The sequence below is a fragment of the Watersipora subatra genome, chromosome 5 (assembly GCF_963576615.1).
Source record: "Watersipora subatra chromosome 5, tzWatSuba1.1, whole genome shotgun sequence".
Lineage (NCBI taxonomy): Eukaryota > Metazoa > Bryozoa > Gymnolaemata > Cheilostomatida > Watersiporidae > Watersipora > Watersipora subatra.
This window is the reverse complement of record NC_088712.1, coordinates 60,904,951-60,925,334: the sequence shown is the minus strand read 5'-3', so window position 1 is coordinate 60,925,334 and position 20,384 is coordinate 60,904,951. Positions and strand designations below refer to the sequence as shown.

The 20,384-nt window shown below is 30.2% G+C and overlaps 1 protein-coding gene across 1 annotated transcript; it reads right to left on the bottom strand.

Moving 5' to 3' along the window:
* Window positions 1–2,249: 2,249 nt before the first annotated feature.
* LOC137397556 (octapeptide-repeat protein T2-like) lies at window positions 2,250–19,678 on the bottom strand. Its single transcript, XM_068083847.1, has 2 exons — window positions 19,612–19,678; window positions 2,250–2,803 (listed from the first exon to the last, which is right to left on the bottom strand). Exons 1-2 carry the CDS (start codon window positions 19,676–19,678, stop codon window positions 2,250–2,252), a joined length of 621 nt encoding a protein of 206 aa, XP_067939948.1.
* Between the last annotated feature and the right edge of the window lie 706 nt (window positions 19,679–20,384).

The following is a 20,384-nucleotide window of genomic DNA, read 5'->3' as shown; positions in this document are numbered from 1 at the left end:
GTTATTGGCTAAATAAGTAGGCTACATCATCTCCAATGAAAACTATGAAAGTCATCAGTAAAAATTATACAAACTTTTTAAAGAGAAAATTTAGGTTCTAAATATAATAGAAATCCTTTAACTCACCTTAATTATTGAATAACTCTCGTATTTTAGCTTAAAACTCTTTCTTCTACTGTTTTTGTAATGTTTAAGGTTGATAGGTAGTCTTCACTATGTCTACATTTAAATTTAAGTAGGAAACTTTGCTGTTGGATACTAAATTTTAGGCTTACAAGAGCAAATCTATGTTCACAACCTATATATGTATATATAGCTGTTTTTAAAAACTTGTAGCAGCTTTTATTGACCCAAACATTGTTTGATTTTGGTGAGGCTGTCTGGCATCTACATGAAGCTACAATGAACCTTCTTTTTCAAGGAGCTGCTGCTCAAAATTGAAAAGAAACCCTCATTAACGTAATTCTATGTTCTGTTATATTAAACATCAGTTTTTAACGTGCCAAAACATATTTGCTTAAGTTATTTAGATATGCTAAAAATATATATGGGTTGCGATCACAGAAACCATGGTTATGTCGCAAACCACGAAGTTGAGTTATTCGACTTTGAAGTTGCACCAACTGAATTTATAATATTGGTAACGATTTTTGTAACGTCTGGACCAATTAAAGAGTGATCTTTCTGAATATGAAGTCAGTTTAGCCAATAGAAGTCTTTAACCCTCGGAAAAACCCCTTTAAAACCGTTGCTATGCTAAACAGGAAGTACTGAAAAATGGTATCGGATAAAAGTAATCGTTTCTTTTTTGCCGATTTTAAATATAGTTCTGACATTTTGAACACTTATAATGAGTACTTTGGTATTCTAGCTGATATAAAAAGCAGTGAAAGTGAAGGGAATGACGATAATATTTTCTTAACGATTCTTATAAGATTATTACAATATATAATTATAAAAATAATTATTTGATTTTATAAGATTATTATAATATTTAAATATAAGAATGACTATTCGAGTTTACAAGATCGAAGTATATAGTGACCGATGGTGTGCAATACGTTATTGTTAGTATTTTTCTAAAGATTTTGTTGATGATACTATGGCTGTGCCAAATATCGCGGTATTACCAAGCCATTTTTAATATCTGGAAAATTAGTTAATACATTTTTTTAGAGATATACAGCTATTTCTATGACAACCAGCTAAAATCTGTATAGATTTTTAAATTCAGCATCATTTTTTGGATATAAATACAGAAATCTAAATAAATATCACAACTTCTTGATATTGGTTGCTATGAAGTTTTGAAATGTAATCAACATTGTGCATTGGTTTTCGTTTCTCAAACTTTAACACCAGTTTTCTCAGAACTGTTTTTTCGCACTAATGGTTAACGTGCATTCAGTTTATTGACCCCAAAATCTGCTGTAATTAAGCTAAAATCAAAATTTTTTTTGCAAAATAATTGTGAGAGTTTTCTCCTTCTGCTAATGTAGATAATTCCAAATCTTACAATCCCGACTTAACCATATTTGATTGGCATAAAACCATGGCTATTGCCTTTAAAAAAGCTCAGATTTTGTCAGCAATAAATGAATTTTTATCTACTCTAAAAAGATATAGAATCAAGATTAATGTGCATTATTTATGAGAAGTGAAGCGATAGAGAGAAGCCATAGCTAAGACTCATCAGGCAGGTGATTTATGAGTGATTCAATGTTCAGATACTCTTTCCATGAAGAGGTCAGATATAGTGCGGAAATTTAATGAAATTCTAATGGCAGGTACACGGCTGGTTGATCTTTCCAAGAAGAGGTCAAATGCCAATGCCAAATATCATGTTATTTATCTAGTGGCGGGTCAAAGAGAGGCTAAACCAACAATTAGCATATTTCATTTGGTATCGAATAAAGGTGCAGCTCTGATGTCCAAGACCGCAATGCAACTCAATTAAATAGCCGAACTCTTGACCCTTGCCATTTCATTTGTTCTCTGGCGCAATTATCTGGCTCCTCAAATAAGCCCAGCAGAACAAACATAACTCTAGAGATATGTTTGCTTTAAGCTAATAGTATGGTTAGTACTCAAGTACTGATTGGTTTACCTAAAAACAGTAAACAAATAGAAGAAGTGTAAAACAAGAGGTAGAGGAATGCAAGTAATTAAAGTCACATAAAACAAAGAGTACGGGCGATTTTAGCTCACGGCTCCAAAATAAGAACTCAACACAGATTGGTAATTTTGAGTCACACCTGCGCATGACCTCTGCACACCTCTTGCTGCACACCTCTTTTTTTCTTTCTTTCTTTCTTTCTCTCTTTTTTCTCTCTTGCTGTCTTTCTCTCTTTTTCCTTTCTCGCTGTCTCTCTCCCTCTCTCTCTTTTTTCTTTTCTCGCTGTCTCTCTCCCTCTTTCCCTTTTTCCTCTCTCGCTGCCTCTCTCTCTTTTTCCTCTCTCGCTGTCTCTCTCCCTCTCTCTTTTTTCTTCTCTCGCTGTCTCTCCCTCTCTCTCTCTCTCTCTCTCTTTTTTCTCTCTCGCTGTCTCTCTCTCTCTTTCTTTTTCCTCTCTCGCTGTCTCTCTCCCTCTCTCTCTTTTTCCTCTTGCGCTGTCTCTCTCCCTCTCTCTCTTTTTCCTCTCTCGCTGTCTCTCTCCCTCTCTCTCTCTCTTTTTCCTCTTGCGCTGTCTCTCTCCCTCTCTCTCTTTTTCCTCTCTCGCTGTCTCTCTCCCTCTCTCTCTCTCTTTTTCCTTTCTCGCTGTCTCTCTCAACAACCCCTCTTTACAGAGTAGGATGCCTGTTTGTCCTGAAGTATCCAATCATGAGCCAAGTTCTAACACAAAGTTCCTTCCACATACTTCTAACAGGATAGAATAAATAAAAAGACTTGACAGTAATTTGATCGCAAGAGAATCTAAAAACATGTAAGATGGTTGAACAAGTTACTCTTTTATAAACTGGTATGGCTAGTCGTGTTATGTTAATGATACAGCAGGCCGTAGTAATAATTGTAACAATTTTCAAAACAATTTACTATTGTGTAGTGTAAATATATGATGTGGCTACACACACGCGCACACACCCGCACACTCACGCACACACGTACGCACACGCATGCACACACACGCAATCACACATGCATGGACACACACGCGCACACACACAATCACTCATGCACACGCACGCACGCACACACGCACACACACACACATCATGCAAGCAAACGGCATGCATGCACATACAGACACATCACAAGGACGCATCACATGCGCACACGGATTTGCGCTGGCGCTACTAAAGGTCACACTGACTTGGCAATGGCTTGACCAATGAGAATTGGCGTGACTTGTGTGAAGGTCACGGCATCCTTGCTGAACTCTCCATTACCACTATTGTTATTTTTCTTGTTATTAAAATATTGTCAGCATATTAGCTATATATTTCAAATGCAATAATTTCAATAACTTTTGCACAGCTTTAAAAAAAACTATTAAAAAAACTAGGTGTTCTGAAAAAGTTAAGCAAAGCCACAAAAATTTGGGCTTGTTTAATTGATTGAACCAAAAGATCTTCGATGTTTAATTGATTGAATCAATTAAAGGATTATCTTTCGGTTTCATAAAAATTTCCAGTTGCCACTCATCATTGTCACATATCTGTTAAACATGTAAATTCTATGCCATATGGAAACAGCTGTTTGTGTGTCCCGCCATTATCATTTGACAGCTAATTTCAAATTAGACCAGTTTGCTTCGATAAGGAACAAATTTGATTTGAGATTATGTTCACTGGAGATAAATTCTTTCAGCAAATCACAAATGCATCAGTTTCCACTCGACTGATATGGATCAACCTTTTATTTATGTGCAAAACATTGATAATTATTTGCTGATAAATTAACAATGCAATCGTGCCTGCAATAGCTTGACCTGAATGCTATATATTTCTTGGAATCTCAAAACCTCTATTGAGTAAGACATTGAGTTGGACCTTGCATAATTCTTTAAATTCTCGCCTGATTTGTCGAAAAAGAATATCTAAGAACCTCATTCATCATTCAGAGCCAACATGTTGCCTGTTCGGGTAAAATGGTCACTATCGTAACCATCGGTTACCAGTTAACAGTGACCATGATTACTGTTTAGCTATAAATTTTGAACCCAAAACTCTAAGGAAGAAATTTTTTTAGGTTTAAGATCTAGTAAAAAATTTGTCCTTAGTTTTATGAAAATTTTGTGGCCTCTTTAGGTTTAAAAACTAACAAATTTATACAGAGAAAAATGAGATTTTTGCCAAGTCTAAATAAGTGAAGCATTTATGCTTACTCCTCGCTCCTATTATGATGATTTTCAAGTGATCACGGTTGAATCACGCTTACAGATCTTTGCTATTTTGTTTTACTGAATATATCTTTTAATGTAAACCTGACAGCAATTAGCTATTGCCGAAGCTGGTAAGAAAGCACAACTCCAAACTTGTTGTGAAAATGATGAGTATGTGAAGAATGTGTATATTCTGTCTATGCAGGATGACATGATATATCATTTTTTATAATTAAGAGCAGCCTAAAAGTGACAGATCTTTGTAAAAGTCTTGGCAAAAATATGCATCTGGTGTGAAATACCAATTATTTTTTTAACGTACCTGAGCTTAACAAGAAAAACAGAAGTTATTACCAATAAACAATCCAATGGAGGGATAACTAAAGGGAGAGCACAACTCCAATTTTTTTCATTTAATATCCTGCAGGTTATTTTCAAGACATTTGGTTAATTCACAAACAGTACATTCATTACATAATGACTCAGTAAAATAATGCTAGGATAAGTATAACTAGTTTGTATTATAATATTTCGGCCAAAAATAGTATTCATGTACCATTTTATTACTAATAATTTAATTAAAAACAGGTTTTTTTTTCCAAATAATGCCATACAAGAATCATAAAACAAAATACAAAAAGAAAACAAAAAAGAAGAGTAGCAGTTAGCCATTAACATCAAGTAAATAGTTTGAAAAATTATAGTCTTTAAAATATTTTTCTCTGCTAAGAGAACGGATAATAGGTGGAAGATTATTAAAGCAGCTAAAGATGATATTTTTAAAATAAATATTAGACATGTATGCAATTTATTTATATCACAAAGTTGAAATGGTGAAGTGAGTTAGATAGAACCTGTAACTGTCATGTAAAAATGAGGACACAAACCATAAACAATCTTGAAACCTTTAATCGGCGCAATATAAACATTTAGCATTGACAAAGTACAAAGATGCTAAGATTTGAAAAGATTATTCGTTGGAATAAGATATGGTGGAGTATGATGCAGATTTAGAATTAGTCAGAATGCTCTTTTTTGCAACAAAAATCAATCATTCTCTTAGAGTTAGTTTGTGATAAATGTCTATACCATAAAAACTTTGGCAAAAGATAAAGTAATAGTAGATTAAAATTACAGATTAAGAGTTAATGTATGGATATTATCAATGAAGCATTTAACGACTTTTAGTTTAACTTTGGTAATGGCCAGAAGACTTTGAAGAAACAACTAAAAGTGGTTGAGAAACAATATCATTCATTGAGTGAGATAAAATCAATCAATAGCTGTTTATGGCAAGTTTTAACAAAATCTAACTCAAAATTGGTGGTAGAAGACGATTCCAAAATTAACATTTTGCAATGACTATTATTGGTTTAAAAGTTGGGGCACTCATGCAGCAGACAAGAGACAACAAAAATTTTTGCATCACTAAATGTACTGATGATGTCATGGACAATTTCTGTTCTCAATGTGTATGTTTGTTTACTGACAATCCATGCAAACTATCCTGTGTTTTGCAAAACTATCAAAGATAATATAATAATGATAATAATGATACTAATAATAATACTAGTAACAACAATAATAACATCAAATATATGGTAAAAATAATATTGATAATAACATTTACGGAACATGGGCAACATTAAAAATAGCTGAAGTTGAGGGTAGTAATTAGTCTCAATCAAACACGACCATAAAAATACGATAGACACGTCAGAACCTGCCCATGGTTGATATTCAAAAAGGAATCTTGTGGGATGATCCATTGTTACCTTTTGTACCTGTTGTTTGCTTGGCTTCACTGACTGTGTGACTCAGAAAAGCAAAGCAAGGAGATTTTAGTTTTTAACCACCATTATTTTTATTATTTATCATTGTTATTATTTAGAGCGTCAGTGATGAGTTCTGGTTAGGGGACTCAATATTGGCTTGGTGTCTTACACTTCTCTGAACCTAATTATTTTGAACAAATATTTAAAATAATTTCCATTGACACTACTAAACTCAAATTGTAAGTAACTGTTGGTAATTGGTAAACATTATTTACATCATCCTATAGACTTGAAGTGTTGCTAAAGGCTTGAGCTAATATACATGTAGCTTATTTGAGCATAAAATATAGGTTAAAACAATTGGTTATTTCTTGTGGGTTTTGAATTTCTGTATTACTTTATGTAATTGATTTTGGAGCACTTCTATAGATTTTTGATTTACCTACAGTAACTGCTGTTTTAAAGTTTGCAGGTATGTTTTAGCCTCCCAGCTGAATTTAGTCACAGTGAGTATTTATTGTTAATAATAATAATGCAGTAAGCTGTAGTAATAGTAGTAACTTGTTTGACTCACAACCTTGACTGACAGCTCAACCTGTCCAAACCTGCCATTTGAATTGTCACAAGTTCAATGTTAGTGACTTGCAGAATTTTCATTGCTAAATATTAATGGCTATAACTGGACACAAAAATGTCAGAAAAAAACATGAACAAAAGACAAACATACACAGAGATTTAAATATATATAGATAGATTATTATTCCAAAAAGAATAAGCATCTTTGGTTGTGTTTACTCTTTTTTCTTGTTCATTCTTACATAAGATAAAAATGTCGGTAAATGCAGGTAAAATATATCACTCAAAAATAGTGCATGATCAGCAATGAAAGAAATACCACTTAACTCTGTTATAAAATAGAGTTAGAGTTAGAAATAGAGTTAAAGTTATAAATAGAGTTAGAGTTATAAATGGAGTTACAGTTATAAATAGAGTTAGAGTTATAAATAGAGTTAAAGTTATAAATAGAGTTAGAGTTATAAATAGAGTTAGAGTTGTAAATAGAGTTAGAGTTATAAATAGAGTTAGAGTTATAAATAGAGTTAGAGTTGTAAATAGAGTTACAGTTATAAATAGAGTTAGAGTTATAAATAGAGTTAGAGTTATAAATAGAGTTAGAGTTATAAATAGAGTTAGAGTTATAAATAGAGTTAGAGTTGTAAATAGAGTTAGAGTTGTAAATAGAGTTACAGTTATAAATAGAGTTAGAGTTATAAATAGAGTTAAAGTTATAAATAGAGTTAGAGTTATAAATAGAGTTAGAGTTATAAATAGAGTTAAAGTTATAAATAGAGTTAGAGTTATAAATAGAGTTAGAGTTATAAATAGAGTTAGAGTTGTAAATAGAGTTAGAGTTATAAATAGAGTTAGAGTTATAAATAGAGTTACAGTTATAAATAGAGTTAGAGTTGTAAATGGAGTTACAGTTATAAATAGAGTTAGTGTTATAAATAGAGTTAAAGTTATAAATAGAGTTAGAGTTATAAATAGAGTTAGAGTTATAAATAGAGTTAGAGTTGTAAATAGAGTTACAGTTATAAATAGAGTTAGAGTTGTAAATAGAGTTACAGTTATAAATAGAGTTAGAGTTGTAAATAGAGTTACAGTTATAAATAGAGTTAGAGTTGTAAATAGAGTTAGAGTTGTAAATAGAGTTAGAGTTGTAAATAGAGTTAGAGTTGTAAATAGAGTTAGAGTTATAAATAGAGTTAGAGTTATAAATAGAGTTAGAGTTATAAATAGAGTTACAGTTATAAATAGAGTTAGAGTTATAAATAGAGTTAGAGTTGTAAATAGAGTTACAGTTATAAATAGAGTTAGAGTTATAAATAGAGTTACAGTTATAAATAGAGTTAGAGTTGTAAATAGAGTTACAGTTATAAATAGAGTTACAGTTATAAATAGAGTTAGAGTTGTAAATAGAGTTAGAGTTGTAAATAGAGTTACAGTTATAAATAGAGTTAGAGTTATAAATAGAGTTACAGTTATAAATAGAGTTAGAGTTATAAATAGAGTTAGAGTTATAAATAGAGTTAGAGTTATAAATAGAGTTAGAGTTATAAATAGAGTTAGAGTTATAAATAGAGTTAGAGTTATAAATAGAGTTACAGTTATAAATAGAGTTAGAGTTATAAATAGAGTTAGAGTTGTAAATAGAGTTAGAGTTGTAAATAGAGTTAGAGTTGTAAATAGAGTTAGAGTTATAAATAGAGTTAGAGTTGTAAATAGAGTTAGAGTTGTAAATAGAGTTAGAGTTGTAAATAGAGTTACAGTTATAAATAGAGTTACAGTTATAAATAGAGTTAGAGTTATAAATAGAGTTAGAGTTGTAAATAGAGTTAGAGTTATAAATAGAGTTAGAGTTATAAATAGAGTTAGAGTTATAAATAGAGTTAGAGTTGTAAATAGAGTTAGAGTTGTAAATAGAGTTAGAGTTATAAATAGAGTTAGAGTTATATATAGAGTTAGAGTTATAAATAGAGTTAGAGTTATAAATAGAGTTAGAGTTGTAAATAGAGTTAGAGTTATAAATAGAGTTAGAGTTATAAATAGAGTTAGAGTTATAAATAGAGTTAGAGTTGTAAATAGAGTTAGAGTTATAAATAGAGTTACAGTTATAAATAGAGTTACAGTTATAAATAGAGTTACAGTTATAAATAGAGTTAGAGTTATAAATAGAGTTACAGTTATAAATAGAGTTAGAGTTATAAATAGAGTTAGAGTTATAAATAGAGTTAGAGTTATAAATAGAGTTAGAGTTATAAATAGAGTTACAGTTATAAATAGAGTTAGAGTTATAAATAGAGTTAGAGTTGTAAATAGAGTTAGAGTTGTAAATAGAGTTAGAGTTGTAAATAGAGTTAGAGTTATAAATAGAGTTAGAGTTGTAAATAGAGTTAGAGTTGTAAATAGAGTTAGAGTTGTAAATAGAGTTACAGTTATAAATAGAGTTACAGTTATAAATAGAGTTAGAGTTATAAATAGAGTTAGAGTTGTAAATAGAGTTAGAGTTATAAATAGAGTTAGAGTTATAAATAGAGTTAGAGTTATAAATAGAGTTAGAGTTGTAAATAGAGTTAGAGTTGTAAATAGAGTTAGAGTTATAAATAGAGTTAGAGTTATAAATAGAGTTAGAGTTATAAATAGAGTTAGAGTTGTAAATAGAGTTAGAGTTGTAAATAGAGTTACAGTTATAAATAGAGTTACAGTTATAAATAGAGTTAGAGTTATAAATAGAGTTAGAGTTATAAATAGAGTTAGAGTTGTAAATAGAGTTAGAGTTATAAATAGAGTTAGAGTTATAAATAGAGTTAGAGTTATAAATAGAGTTAGAGTTGTAAATAGAGTTAGAGTTGTAAATAGAGTTAGAGTTATAAATAGAGTTAGAGTTGTAAATAGAGTTAGAGTTGTAAATAGAGTTAGAGTTGTAAATAGAGTTAGAGTTGTAAATAGAGTTAGAGTTATAAATAGAGTTAGAGTTATAAATAGAGTTAGAGTTATAAATAGAGTTAGAGTTGTAAATAGAGTTAGAGTTATAAATAGAGTTAGAGTTATAAATAGAGTTAGAGTTGTAAATAGAGTTAGAGTTATAAATAGAGTTAGAGTTATAAATAGAGTTAGAGTTGTAAATAGAGTTAGAGTTATAAATAGAGTTAGAGTTATAAATAGAGTTAGAGTTATAAATAGAGTTAGAGTTGTAAATAGAGTTAGAGTTGTAAATAGAGTTAGAGTTATAAATAGAGTTAGAGTTGTAAATAGAGTTAGAGTTGTAAATAGAGTTAGAGTTGTAAATAGAGTTAGAGTTGTAAATAGAGTTAGAGTTATAAATAGAGTTAGAGTTATAAATAGAGTTAGAGTTATAAATAGAGTTAGAGTTGTAAATAGAGTTAGAGTTATAAATAGAGTTAGAGTTATAAATAGAGTTAGAGTTGTAAATAGAGTTAGAGTTATAAATAGAGTTAGAGTTATAAATAGAGTTAGAGTTATAAATAGAGTTAAAGTTATAAATAGAGTTAGAGTTATAAATAGAGTTAGAGTTGTAAATAGAGTTAGAGTTGTAAATAGAGTTAGAGTTGTAAATAGAGTTAGAGTTATAAATAGAGTTAGAGTTAGAAATAGAGTTATAAATAGAGTTAGAGTTGTAAATAGAGTTAGAGTTGTAAATAGAGTTACAGTTATAAATAGAGTTACAGTTATAAATAGAGTTACAGTTATAAATAGAGTTAGAGTTATAAATAGAGTTACAGTTATAAATAGAGTTAGAGTTGTAAATAGAGTTAGAGTTATAAATAGAGTTAGAGTTGTAAATAGAGTTAGAGTTGTAAATAGAGTTAGAGTTATAAATAGAGTTAGAGTTATAAATAGAGTTAGAGTTGTAAATAGAGTTAGAGTTGTAAATAGAGTTAGAGTTATAAATAGAGTTAGAGTTGTAAATAGAGTTAGAGTTGTAAATAGAGTTAGAGTTGTAAATAGAGTTAGAGTTATAAATAGAGTTAGAGTTGTAAATAGAGTTAGAGTTATAAATAGAGTTAGAGTTGTAAATAGAGTTAGAGTTATAAATAGAGTTAGAGTTGTAAATAGAGTTAGAGTTATAAATAGAGTTAGAGTTGTAAATAGAGTTAGAGTTGTAAATAGAGTTAGAGTTATAAATAGAGTTAGAGTTATAAATAGAGTTACAGTTATAAATAGAGTTAGAGTTATAAATAGAGTTAGAGTTATAAATAGAGTTAGAGTTATAAATAGAGTTAGAGTTGTAAATAGAGTTAGAGTTGTAAATAGAGTTAGAGTTATAAATAGAGTTAGAGTTGTAAATAGAGTTAGAGTTGTAAATAGAGTTAGAGTTATAAATAGAGTTAGAGTTATAAATAGAGTTAGAGTTGTAAATAGAGTTAGAGTTGTAAATAGAGTTAGAGTTATAAATAGAGTTAGAGTTGTAAATAGAGTTAGAGTTGTAAATAGAGTTAGAGTTATAAATAGAGTTAGAGTTATAAATAGAGTTATAAATAGAGTTAGAGTTGTAAATAGAGTTAGAGTTGTAAATAGAGTTACAGTTATAAATAGAGTTACAGTTATAAATAGAGTTACAGTTATAAATAGAGTTAGAGTTATAAATAGAGTTACAGTTATAAATAGAGTTAGAGTTGTAAATAGAGTTAGAGTTATAAATAGAGTTAGAGTTGTAAATAGAGTTAGAGTTGTAAATAGAGTTAGAGTTATAAATAGAGTTAGAGTTGTAAATAGAGTTAGAGTTGTAAATAGAGTTAGAGTTGTAAATAGAGTTAGAGTTGTAAATAGAGTTAGAGTTGTAAATAGAGTTAGAGTTGTAAATAGAGTTACAGTTATAAATAGAGTTACAGTTATAAATAGAGTTACAGTTATAAATAGAGTTAGAGTTATAAATAGAGTTACAGTTATAAATAGAGTTAGAGTTGTAAATAGAGTTAGAGTTATAAATAGAGTTAGAGTTATAAATAGAGTTAGAGTTATAAATAGAGTTAGAGTTGTAAATAGAGTTAGAGTTATAAATAGAGTTAGAGTTGTAAATAGAGTTAGAGTTATAAATAGAGTTAGAGTTATAAATAGAGTTAGAGTTGTAAATAGAGTTAGAGTTGTAAATAGAGTTAGAGTTATAAATAGAGTTAGAGTTGTAAATAGAGTTAGAGTTGTAAATAGAGTTAGAGTTGTAAATAGAGTTACAGTTATAAATAGAGTTACAGTTATAAATAGAGTTACAGTTATAAATAGAGTTAGAGTTATAAATAGAGTTACAGTTATAAATAGAGTTAGAGTTGTAAATAGAGTTAGAGTTATAAATAGAGTTAGAGTTATAAATAGAGTTAGAGTTATAAATAGAGTTAGAGTTGTAAATAGAGTTAGAGTTATAAATAGAGTTAGAGTTATAAATAGAGTTACAGTTATAAATAGAGTTAGAGTTGTAAATAGAGTTAGAGTTGTAAATAGAGTTACAGTTATAAATAGAGTTAGAGTTATAAATAGAGTTAGAGTTGTAAATAGAGTTAGAGTTATAAATAGAGTTAGAGTTATAAATAGAGTTACAGTTATAAATAGAGTTAGAGTTATAAATAGAGTTAGAGTTGTAAATAGAGTTACAGTTATAAATAGAGTTACAGTTATAAATAGAGTTAGAGTTGTAAATAGAGTTAGAGTTGTAAATAGAGTTAGAGTTGTAAATAGAGTTAGAGTTGTAAATAGAGTTAGAGTTATAAATAGAGTTAGAGTTGTAAATAGAGTTAGAGTTGTAAATAGAGTTAGAGTTGTAAATAGAGTTACAGTTATAAATAGAGTTACAGTTATAAATAGAGTTAGAGTTATAAATAGAGTTACAGTTATAAATAGAGTTAGAGTTGTAAATAGAGTTAGAGTTATAAATAGAGTTAGAGTTGTAAATAGAGTTAGAGTTGTAAATAGAGTTAGAGTTGTAAATAGAGTTACAGTTATAAATAGAGTTACAGTTATAAATAGAGTTACAGTTATAAATAGAGTTAGAGTTATAAATAGAGTTACAGTTATAAATAGAGTTAGAGTTGTAAATAGAGTTAGAGTTATAAATAGAGTTAGAGTTATAAATAGAGTTAGAGTTATAAATAGAGTTAGAGTTGTAAATAGAGTTAGAGTTATAAATAGAGTTAGAGTTATAAATAGAGTTAGAGTTGTAAATAGAGTTAGAGTTATAAATAGAGTTAGAGTTATAAATAGAGTTACAGTTATAAATAGAGTTAGAGTTATAAATAGAGTTAGAGTTATAAATAGAGTTAGAGTTGTAAATAGAGTTAGAGTTATAAATAGAGTTAGAGTTGTAAATAGAGTTAGAGTTGTAAATAGAGTTAGAGTTGTAAATAGAGTTACAGTTATAAATAGAGTTACAGTTATAAATAGAGTTAGAGTTATAAATAGAGTTAGAGTTATAAATAGAGTTAGAGTTGTAAATAGAGTTAGAGTTATAAATAGAGTTAGAGTTATAAATAGAGTTAGAGTTATAAATAGAGTTAGAGTTGTAAATAGAGTTAGAGTTGTAAATAGAGTTAGAGTTATAAATAGAGTTAGAGTTGTAAATAGAGTTAGAGTTGTAAATAGAGTTAGAGTTGTAAATAGAGTTAGAGTTGTAAATAGAGTTAGAGTTATAAATAGAGTTAGAGTTATAAATAGAGTTAGAGTTATAAATAGAGTTAGAGTTGTAAATAGAGTTAGAGTTATAAATAGAGTTAGAGTTATAAATAGAGTTAGAGTTGTAAATAGAGTTAGAGTTATAAATAGAGTTAGAGTTATAAATAGAGTTAGAGTTATAAATAGAGTTAAAGTTATAAATAGAGTTAGAGTTATAAATAGAGTTAGAGTTGTAAATAGAGTTAGAGTTGTAAATAGAGTTAGAGTTGTAAATAGAGTTAGAGTTATAAATAGAGTTAGAGTTAGAAATAGAGTTTTAAATAGAGTTAGAGTTGTAAATAGAGTTAGAGTTGTAAATAGAGTTACAGTTATAAATAGAGTTACAGTTATAAATAGAGTTACAGTTATAAATAGAGTTAGAGTTATAAATAGAGTTACAGTTATAAATAGAGTTAGAGTTGTAAATAGAGTTAGAGTTATAAATAGAGTTAGAGTTGTAAATAGAGTTAGAGTTGTAAATAGAGTTAGAGTTATAAATAGAGTTAGAGTTATAAATAGAGTTAGAGTTGTAAATAGAGTTAGAGTTGTAAATAGAGTTAGAGTTATAAATAGAGTTAGAGTTGTAAATAGAGTTAGAGTTGTAAATAGAGTTAGAGTTGTAAATAGAGTTAGAGTTATAAATAGAGTTAGAGTTGTAAATAGAGTTAGAGTTGTAAATAGAGTTAGAGTTGTAAATAGAGTTAGAGTTATAAATAGAGTTAGAGTTGTAAATAGAGTTAGAGTTGTAAATAGAGTTAGAGTTATAAATAGAGTTAGAGTTATAAATAGAGTTAGAGTTGTAAATAGAGTTAGAGTTGTAAATAGAGTTAGAGTTATAAATAGAGTTAGAGTTGTAAATAGAGTTAGAGTTGTAAATAGAGTTAGAGTTATAAATAGAGTTAGAGTTATAAATAGAGTTATAAATAGAGTTAGAGTTGTAAATAGAGTTAGAGTTGTAAATAGAGTTACAGTTATAAATAGAGTTACAGTTATAAATAGAGTTACAGTTATAAATAGAGTTAGAGTTATAAATAGAGTTACAGTTATAAATAGAGTTATATTGATGAACACACTCATGCAACTGATTATATGGAATGTTTTGCTTACAACTCACAATTTTCAACTGCTGCCAAGTAGAACTTTTAGCAGCCGGAAATTAACTGAATCTGAAACAAAAAGCTACTTGATTCAACTTGCAGACACATTAATTTCATTAATTTCATTAAACACATTTTGACTTTCTGGTAATTATTGTTAAAGGTTGACTTACAACAAAATTCACATTACAGTTATTTGTTATCAAAAGATTCACCATGTCTTACTCTGCTGTGTTGTAGGTGCAAAATATGTGGAAATGTGATTACAAACTCTTAAAAGCTAAAAAACGAACAGTTAATCCCCGCCATCACGAAAACGCCAAAGATTGGAATCACTTTCCAAGTTGAACTCGATGGCTTCTGTTTACACTTTTATGCAACCTTACTCGTCAAAATATTTTCACAAATATAATTCACGCATTCAATAAAACCATGTCTATTGTCCTTACGCGTCTATTTTATCATCATTGTAACGTTGTCACTTTGAGCACTGATATCTCAAAACCTACTGTAAAAAATTGTTTAATTTTTCAACCTTAGCTCGAAGGAGTGCACATTATCCTCTGATAAACATGTTGAGCCTGTTGGTCATCTGTGATAGTCAAAAATGCTGCAGAAATTGTTCTCCCCGTTTGGCGGGAAGTATGGGTCACATGATCAGATTATGACTAGAATATTAGGCCAAGCCGAAACAAAACTGTAAAGTAGCAGCATCTATATTTGATACAGGTTTCCGGTAGAACCGGTAAAACCGGTAAAAATTTTATATTGAGCTTTTTATTGGCCTTTAATTTCACGTGATCAAAAACAGTAACCACAATGTTTGAGTACATCATCGAAATAAAGAGATTCCAATTTACGGTGTTTTCGTGATGGCTGTGATTAGCTGTTCGCTTTTGAGCTTTTAAGCTTTTAAGAGCTTGTGATCATATTCCCACATATTTGGCACCTACAACACAACAGAGTAAGACATGGTGAATCTTTTGACAACAAATAACTGTAATTTGAATTTTGTTGCAAGTCTACCTTTAAAGTAATATTTTTAATTATTTTGGATATTTGTGATTTTATGGTTTACTGCATCAGATGTCATTATCTTGTTCGGCACAAGTCTAGCCTAAGACAATACTGGTCACACATTCATCAGGGTTCATTCTCCCAGTGGTAGATATTCAACTGGTAGCTATGAGATGAACTCTTTAATCTAAGCTTAGCCCATGTACCTGAGATTGCTAAATAGTAGGGCTGTCTTGTCTGGCTTAAATTATTCCTAACTATAAACATTTTCAGTTTTTTGAGCAGACAGTTGGAGTTGCCTATGCAACTGAAATATTGTTACCAGAGCAGATAACTCTGAACTTTATGGCTAAAGTTGAGGTCGAACTGGCTATCTGCTAGCCAGTTCTCCTGCTAAAGCCACAACTACAAGCTAGTAAACCAGTTTCCTTGCTTCCTTTCTAAATATTTTAGTTACTTTTACAATAAATTAAAGGCCTGAGAACCAAACCAAGATAAAAATATTTTATATAATACCTGGAACTTTTTTGTGTGTTTAGGTCCATGTATACTTAAAGAAGCTAAAAAAATAAAACACTTGATTAAATTTTAATCGACAAAAGCTTATTGAAAAGCAAACAAGAACAGGAAATTTCTATTTTATTTAGAGTCTATGCTAAGGTATACACACCTACCTATTGTACTAGCTCATAGAACGAGCCTGTTTGCTATCTACCATTTTAAACCATAAAGGAACAATAACTCCAAAAGAATAAAAAACTTTGATCAGAAAAAGGAAAGAAGTTGTCGATGCAAACCAATAATGCTGCAGAGAAGAATTTAGATTGAAGAATTAGAACTGCATTAAAAAAGTTAAGTTTTTTCTTTTGGCATGGCCAAAGGGGTGAGTTTAAAAAGATCTTGGAACCAATTAGGCAATTTATATGTATTTTACAGTTCATCTAACGTAAACCTTTCTGGAACAGATTATTTGCGTTGTAGGAGCGTCTACTGTATATATATATATATATATATATATATATATATATATATATAAAATTGTTTCCTCACTCCGGTTAACCCGTATGGGTGGTAGTTTCTGCTCTAACTCGGGTCTCCTACCAGAGACTTGGTAGTTTGAGCACTCGCCTCAAGATCTTAGCTGTTCCCAATAGCGCACTTTTCTGCAAGTCACCTGAGTTGATTGCTGTTGGTATCTGGGCAAGCCACATTTTATGCGCCGGTGTTATTGCGCCCAGTGCCCCAATGACTACTGGGATTATAGTTGTTCTTATATCCCAGCATTTTTCAATCTCTTCTTTAAGAGGGAGATATTTCTCTACCTCTTCTTTTTCTTTGCTGGCTATATTGTAGTCATTGGGTACTGCTATATCTATTATAGAAGCTCTCTTGTTCTCCTTGTCCACCACCACTATATCTGGTTGGTTTGCCAGGACATGCTTGTCAGTCCGGATGTAGAAGTCCCAGAGGATCTTAGCGCGGTCATTTTCATTGACCTTACCAGGAGCTTCCCACCAGTGTTGTGGTTTATTAAGGCGATACTCGTCACATAGACTTCTATACACAACACCTGCGACATGATTATGCCGCTCAGTGTATGCATTTCCTGCTAGCTGCTTGCATCCACTGATGATGTGTTGGATGGTCTCAGGTGCATCTTTGCACAGTCTGCATCTAGGATCGTCTCTAGTGTGATACATTTTTGTTTGGAGTTGCCTTGTTGGGAGCACTTGCTCCTGGGCTGCCATGATTAGCGACTCTGTATTGGCCGTTAGGTTTCCTTTTTTCAGCCACATACATGTCTGGTAAAGATCGCCAACCTTAGATATTGGTCGGTGGTAAGCACCATGAAGAGGTTTTGTGTGCCAGTCAATTTCCTCATCATCAGGGCGAAGGTCCATTGTAGGAGCAGCCGATTGAAATTCAGCTAGCAACTTATCTGAAGTGGCCATGGAGGCTGCATAGGCTTTGATGCTTTGCTCTTCCGCTTTCACTGTCTGCTGTACACTTTTGAGTCCCCTACCGCCTATATATATATACATACATATATATACATATATATACATACATATATATATATACATACATATATATATATACATATATATATATATCATCAGTATATATATACTTCTTCATCAGTATATATATATATATATATATATATATATATATATATATATATATAATGTATATATATACATATATATATATATGTATATATATATGTATATATATATGTATGTATATATATGTATGTATATATATATACATATATATATATGTATATATATATGTATGTATATATATATATGTATGTATATATATATATGTATGTATATATATGTATGTATATATATATGTATGTATATATAGGCGGTAGGGGACTCAAAAGTGTACAGCAGACAGTGAAAGCGGAAGAGCAAAGCATCAAAGCCTATGCAGCCTCCATGGCCACTTCAGATAAGTTGCTAGCTGAATTTCAATCGGCTGCTCTTACAATGGACCCTGATGATGAGGAAATTGACTGGCACACAAAACCTCTTCATGGTGCTTACCACCGACCAATATCTAAAGTATATATCTATATATATAGGACCAATATCTATATATATATATATATATATATATATATATATATATATATATATATATATATTTTGTGAATCCGTGTATCCAGCAACAGTTATTAAATTTTGGAATGAAAAATTCAACAGAAGTTGGATTTCAACTCATGAAGATCACAACTGCAAGTTTATAACCACACATTTAACCACTGAGCTACATAGGCCTTAGAATTATATTGCTCTTATTGATCATAGACGGTATATCTCTTTTATTGATTTCACACGCTAAATGACGTATAAATTGACACATTGTGCTTACGCGTTACGATGCCGCTGTTGTAAAATTTGAAGGAACATACTTATGCAGCTCGGTATATGGAATGTCTTACTTTAAAACCTATATAATTTTAACTGTTACTAGGTAGCACTTTTAACAGCTAGAAATTGAACAACTTTGGAACAGCAAGCTATTTTATTCAACTTGTTGACACATTAATTTCATTGAACACCATTCTTTTGTTGGTAATTATTGTTAAAATAATATTTTTAATTATTTTGGTAATTTGTGTCTTTACAATCTACTGCAACAGATGCTATCACATTATTCTGTACAAGTCTAGCCTAAGATAATACGGGACATCCATTTATTGGGGTTCATCCAATCAGTCGTGGATATCCTACTGATAGTTATGATACAATCTAGGCTTAGCCTGTGTACCTGATAGTGCTAAAAAACAAAGGCTTCCTCTTTTTTTTAATAAATATTTTGGTCTATGACCTTAATAAACGACCTTTTTAAGTTTCTTAAGCAAATAGTGAGAGTTGCTTGTATAAGCTCAAATATCGTAGCGAGAGTAGATAACTCTTTACTTTATTGCCAACATTGAGAACAAACTGTTATATACTTAGCCAGGAGTTTAAAATGAATCGCTAAATCCACCTGATTGGCCACTCTGATTACATGCTAGTAACCAACAGTTTGCCAACTTTATTCTTAGATATTTTAGATACTGCTACAATAATGTAATAACTTGAAACCTAAATGAACATAAAAATGTTTTTTTAAAAATAAAAATGAGGGCATTTTTGCTTGCGTCTTGGTTGATGTAAATCTAAGCAAAGCTAAAAAAACTAAACATTCTGTTTTATTTTGTTAACATAAGCTTATTGAAAAGCAAGCAAGGAAGCAAAATTTCCATTATATTTAGAGAACCTATAGTAAGGTATGCACCTACCTATTTTACTAGCTCATTGCGCGGGCCTAATGCTAACCATAATTTTAAATCATAAAGGAACAATTCCAAAAACATAAAAACCATTTAAAATTGAACAGCTGTCGCATTACTATTGGACAGTATAGTTTCAAAAAAACCAAGCTGCTCTGTCATCTTTGTTTCACCTACATGTAGCTCCTTTGTTTTACGTTACGTCCAACATTATGCTTTGCGGTCAGTCTTGTCTTAGTTATGAGAATCAAATAAATAGAAATGCTTGCAGTAGTAAGAGGTGGCTATTAACAAAGGAATTCATTCAACTGGACATACATGAAAAGCTAAAAAAGAATTTGAGGTATTTTATGAAGTAACAACAAACAATAAAAGATATCATCAGTAACCTTCTGAAGAAATGTCAGCATTTGTGATGATGCTGGAGATCTGCTGGGCTCTATGTCTCCTTTCCATGTTGCTATGCAGTGGGTATGTATTTAAAACAAACTTATTCTATAAAGCAGTAGATTTAGTAAAATATGATAAGTTTATATTTTCATCTACTTATGCCGACGCCACCTTTACATATAACTCACTTCTATGATAGATCTATAGATAAAAAACCATGTACTTGCAACTCAAATGTGCCTGGAGAAAAAAATGTACTGTTGTTATTTACTGACACATACTTAGACAATTGAACTAAATTATGCTGAGATAAAACCAAACACAGGAATATTGACCAATAACATCAAAACTGGTGCTGAAATCAGCTGAAGCTCAAGCTCTGGTTTCTAAGAAGAATTTAAAGATTTGAAGATAAACTTACACAAAATTTTACTAAAGTTTGCTAGAAAGTATTATTGATTATTGATTATTGATTTAGCATTTGTGATTGTGATTCTATCATTTGCAATTGTTTTTGATGTTTGAGATGATTTGACTGTCAGGGTGCTTCTAGATTAAAATCAACAAACTTGATCCAAGTTAAAAATCTCAGATCAAGAGAAAGTGCGATTATGACATACATATATAGTTGCATAGAGATCAACCAAATAGTGACTCGTCATGCTGCAACTTGACCGTAATAGCTAATATCAGCTATAGCAACAATAATAACTGGTGACATTATTTTGTAAGTAGTTTTTTTCTGCACGTTTTAAACCTCGATTAATCTGAG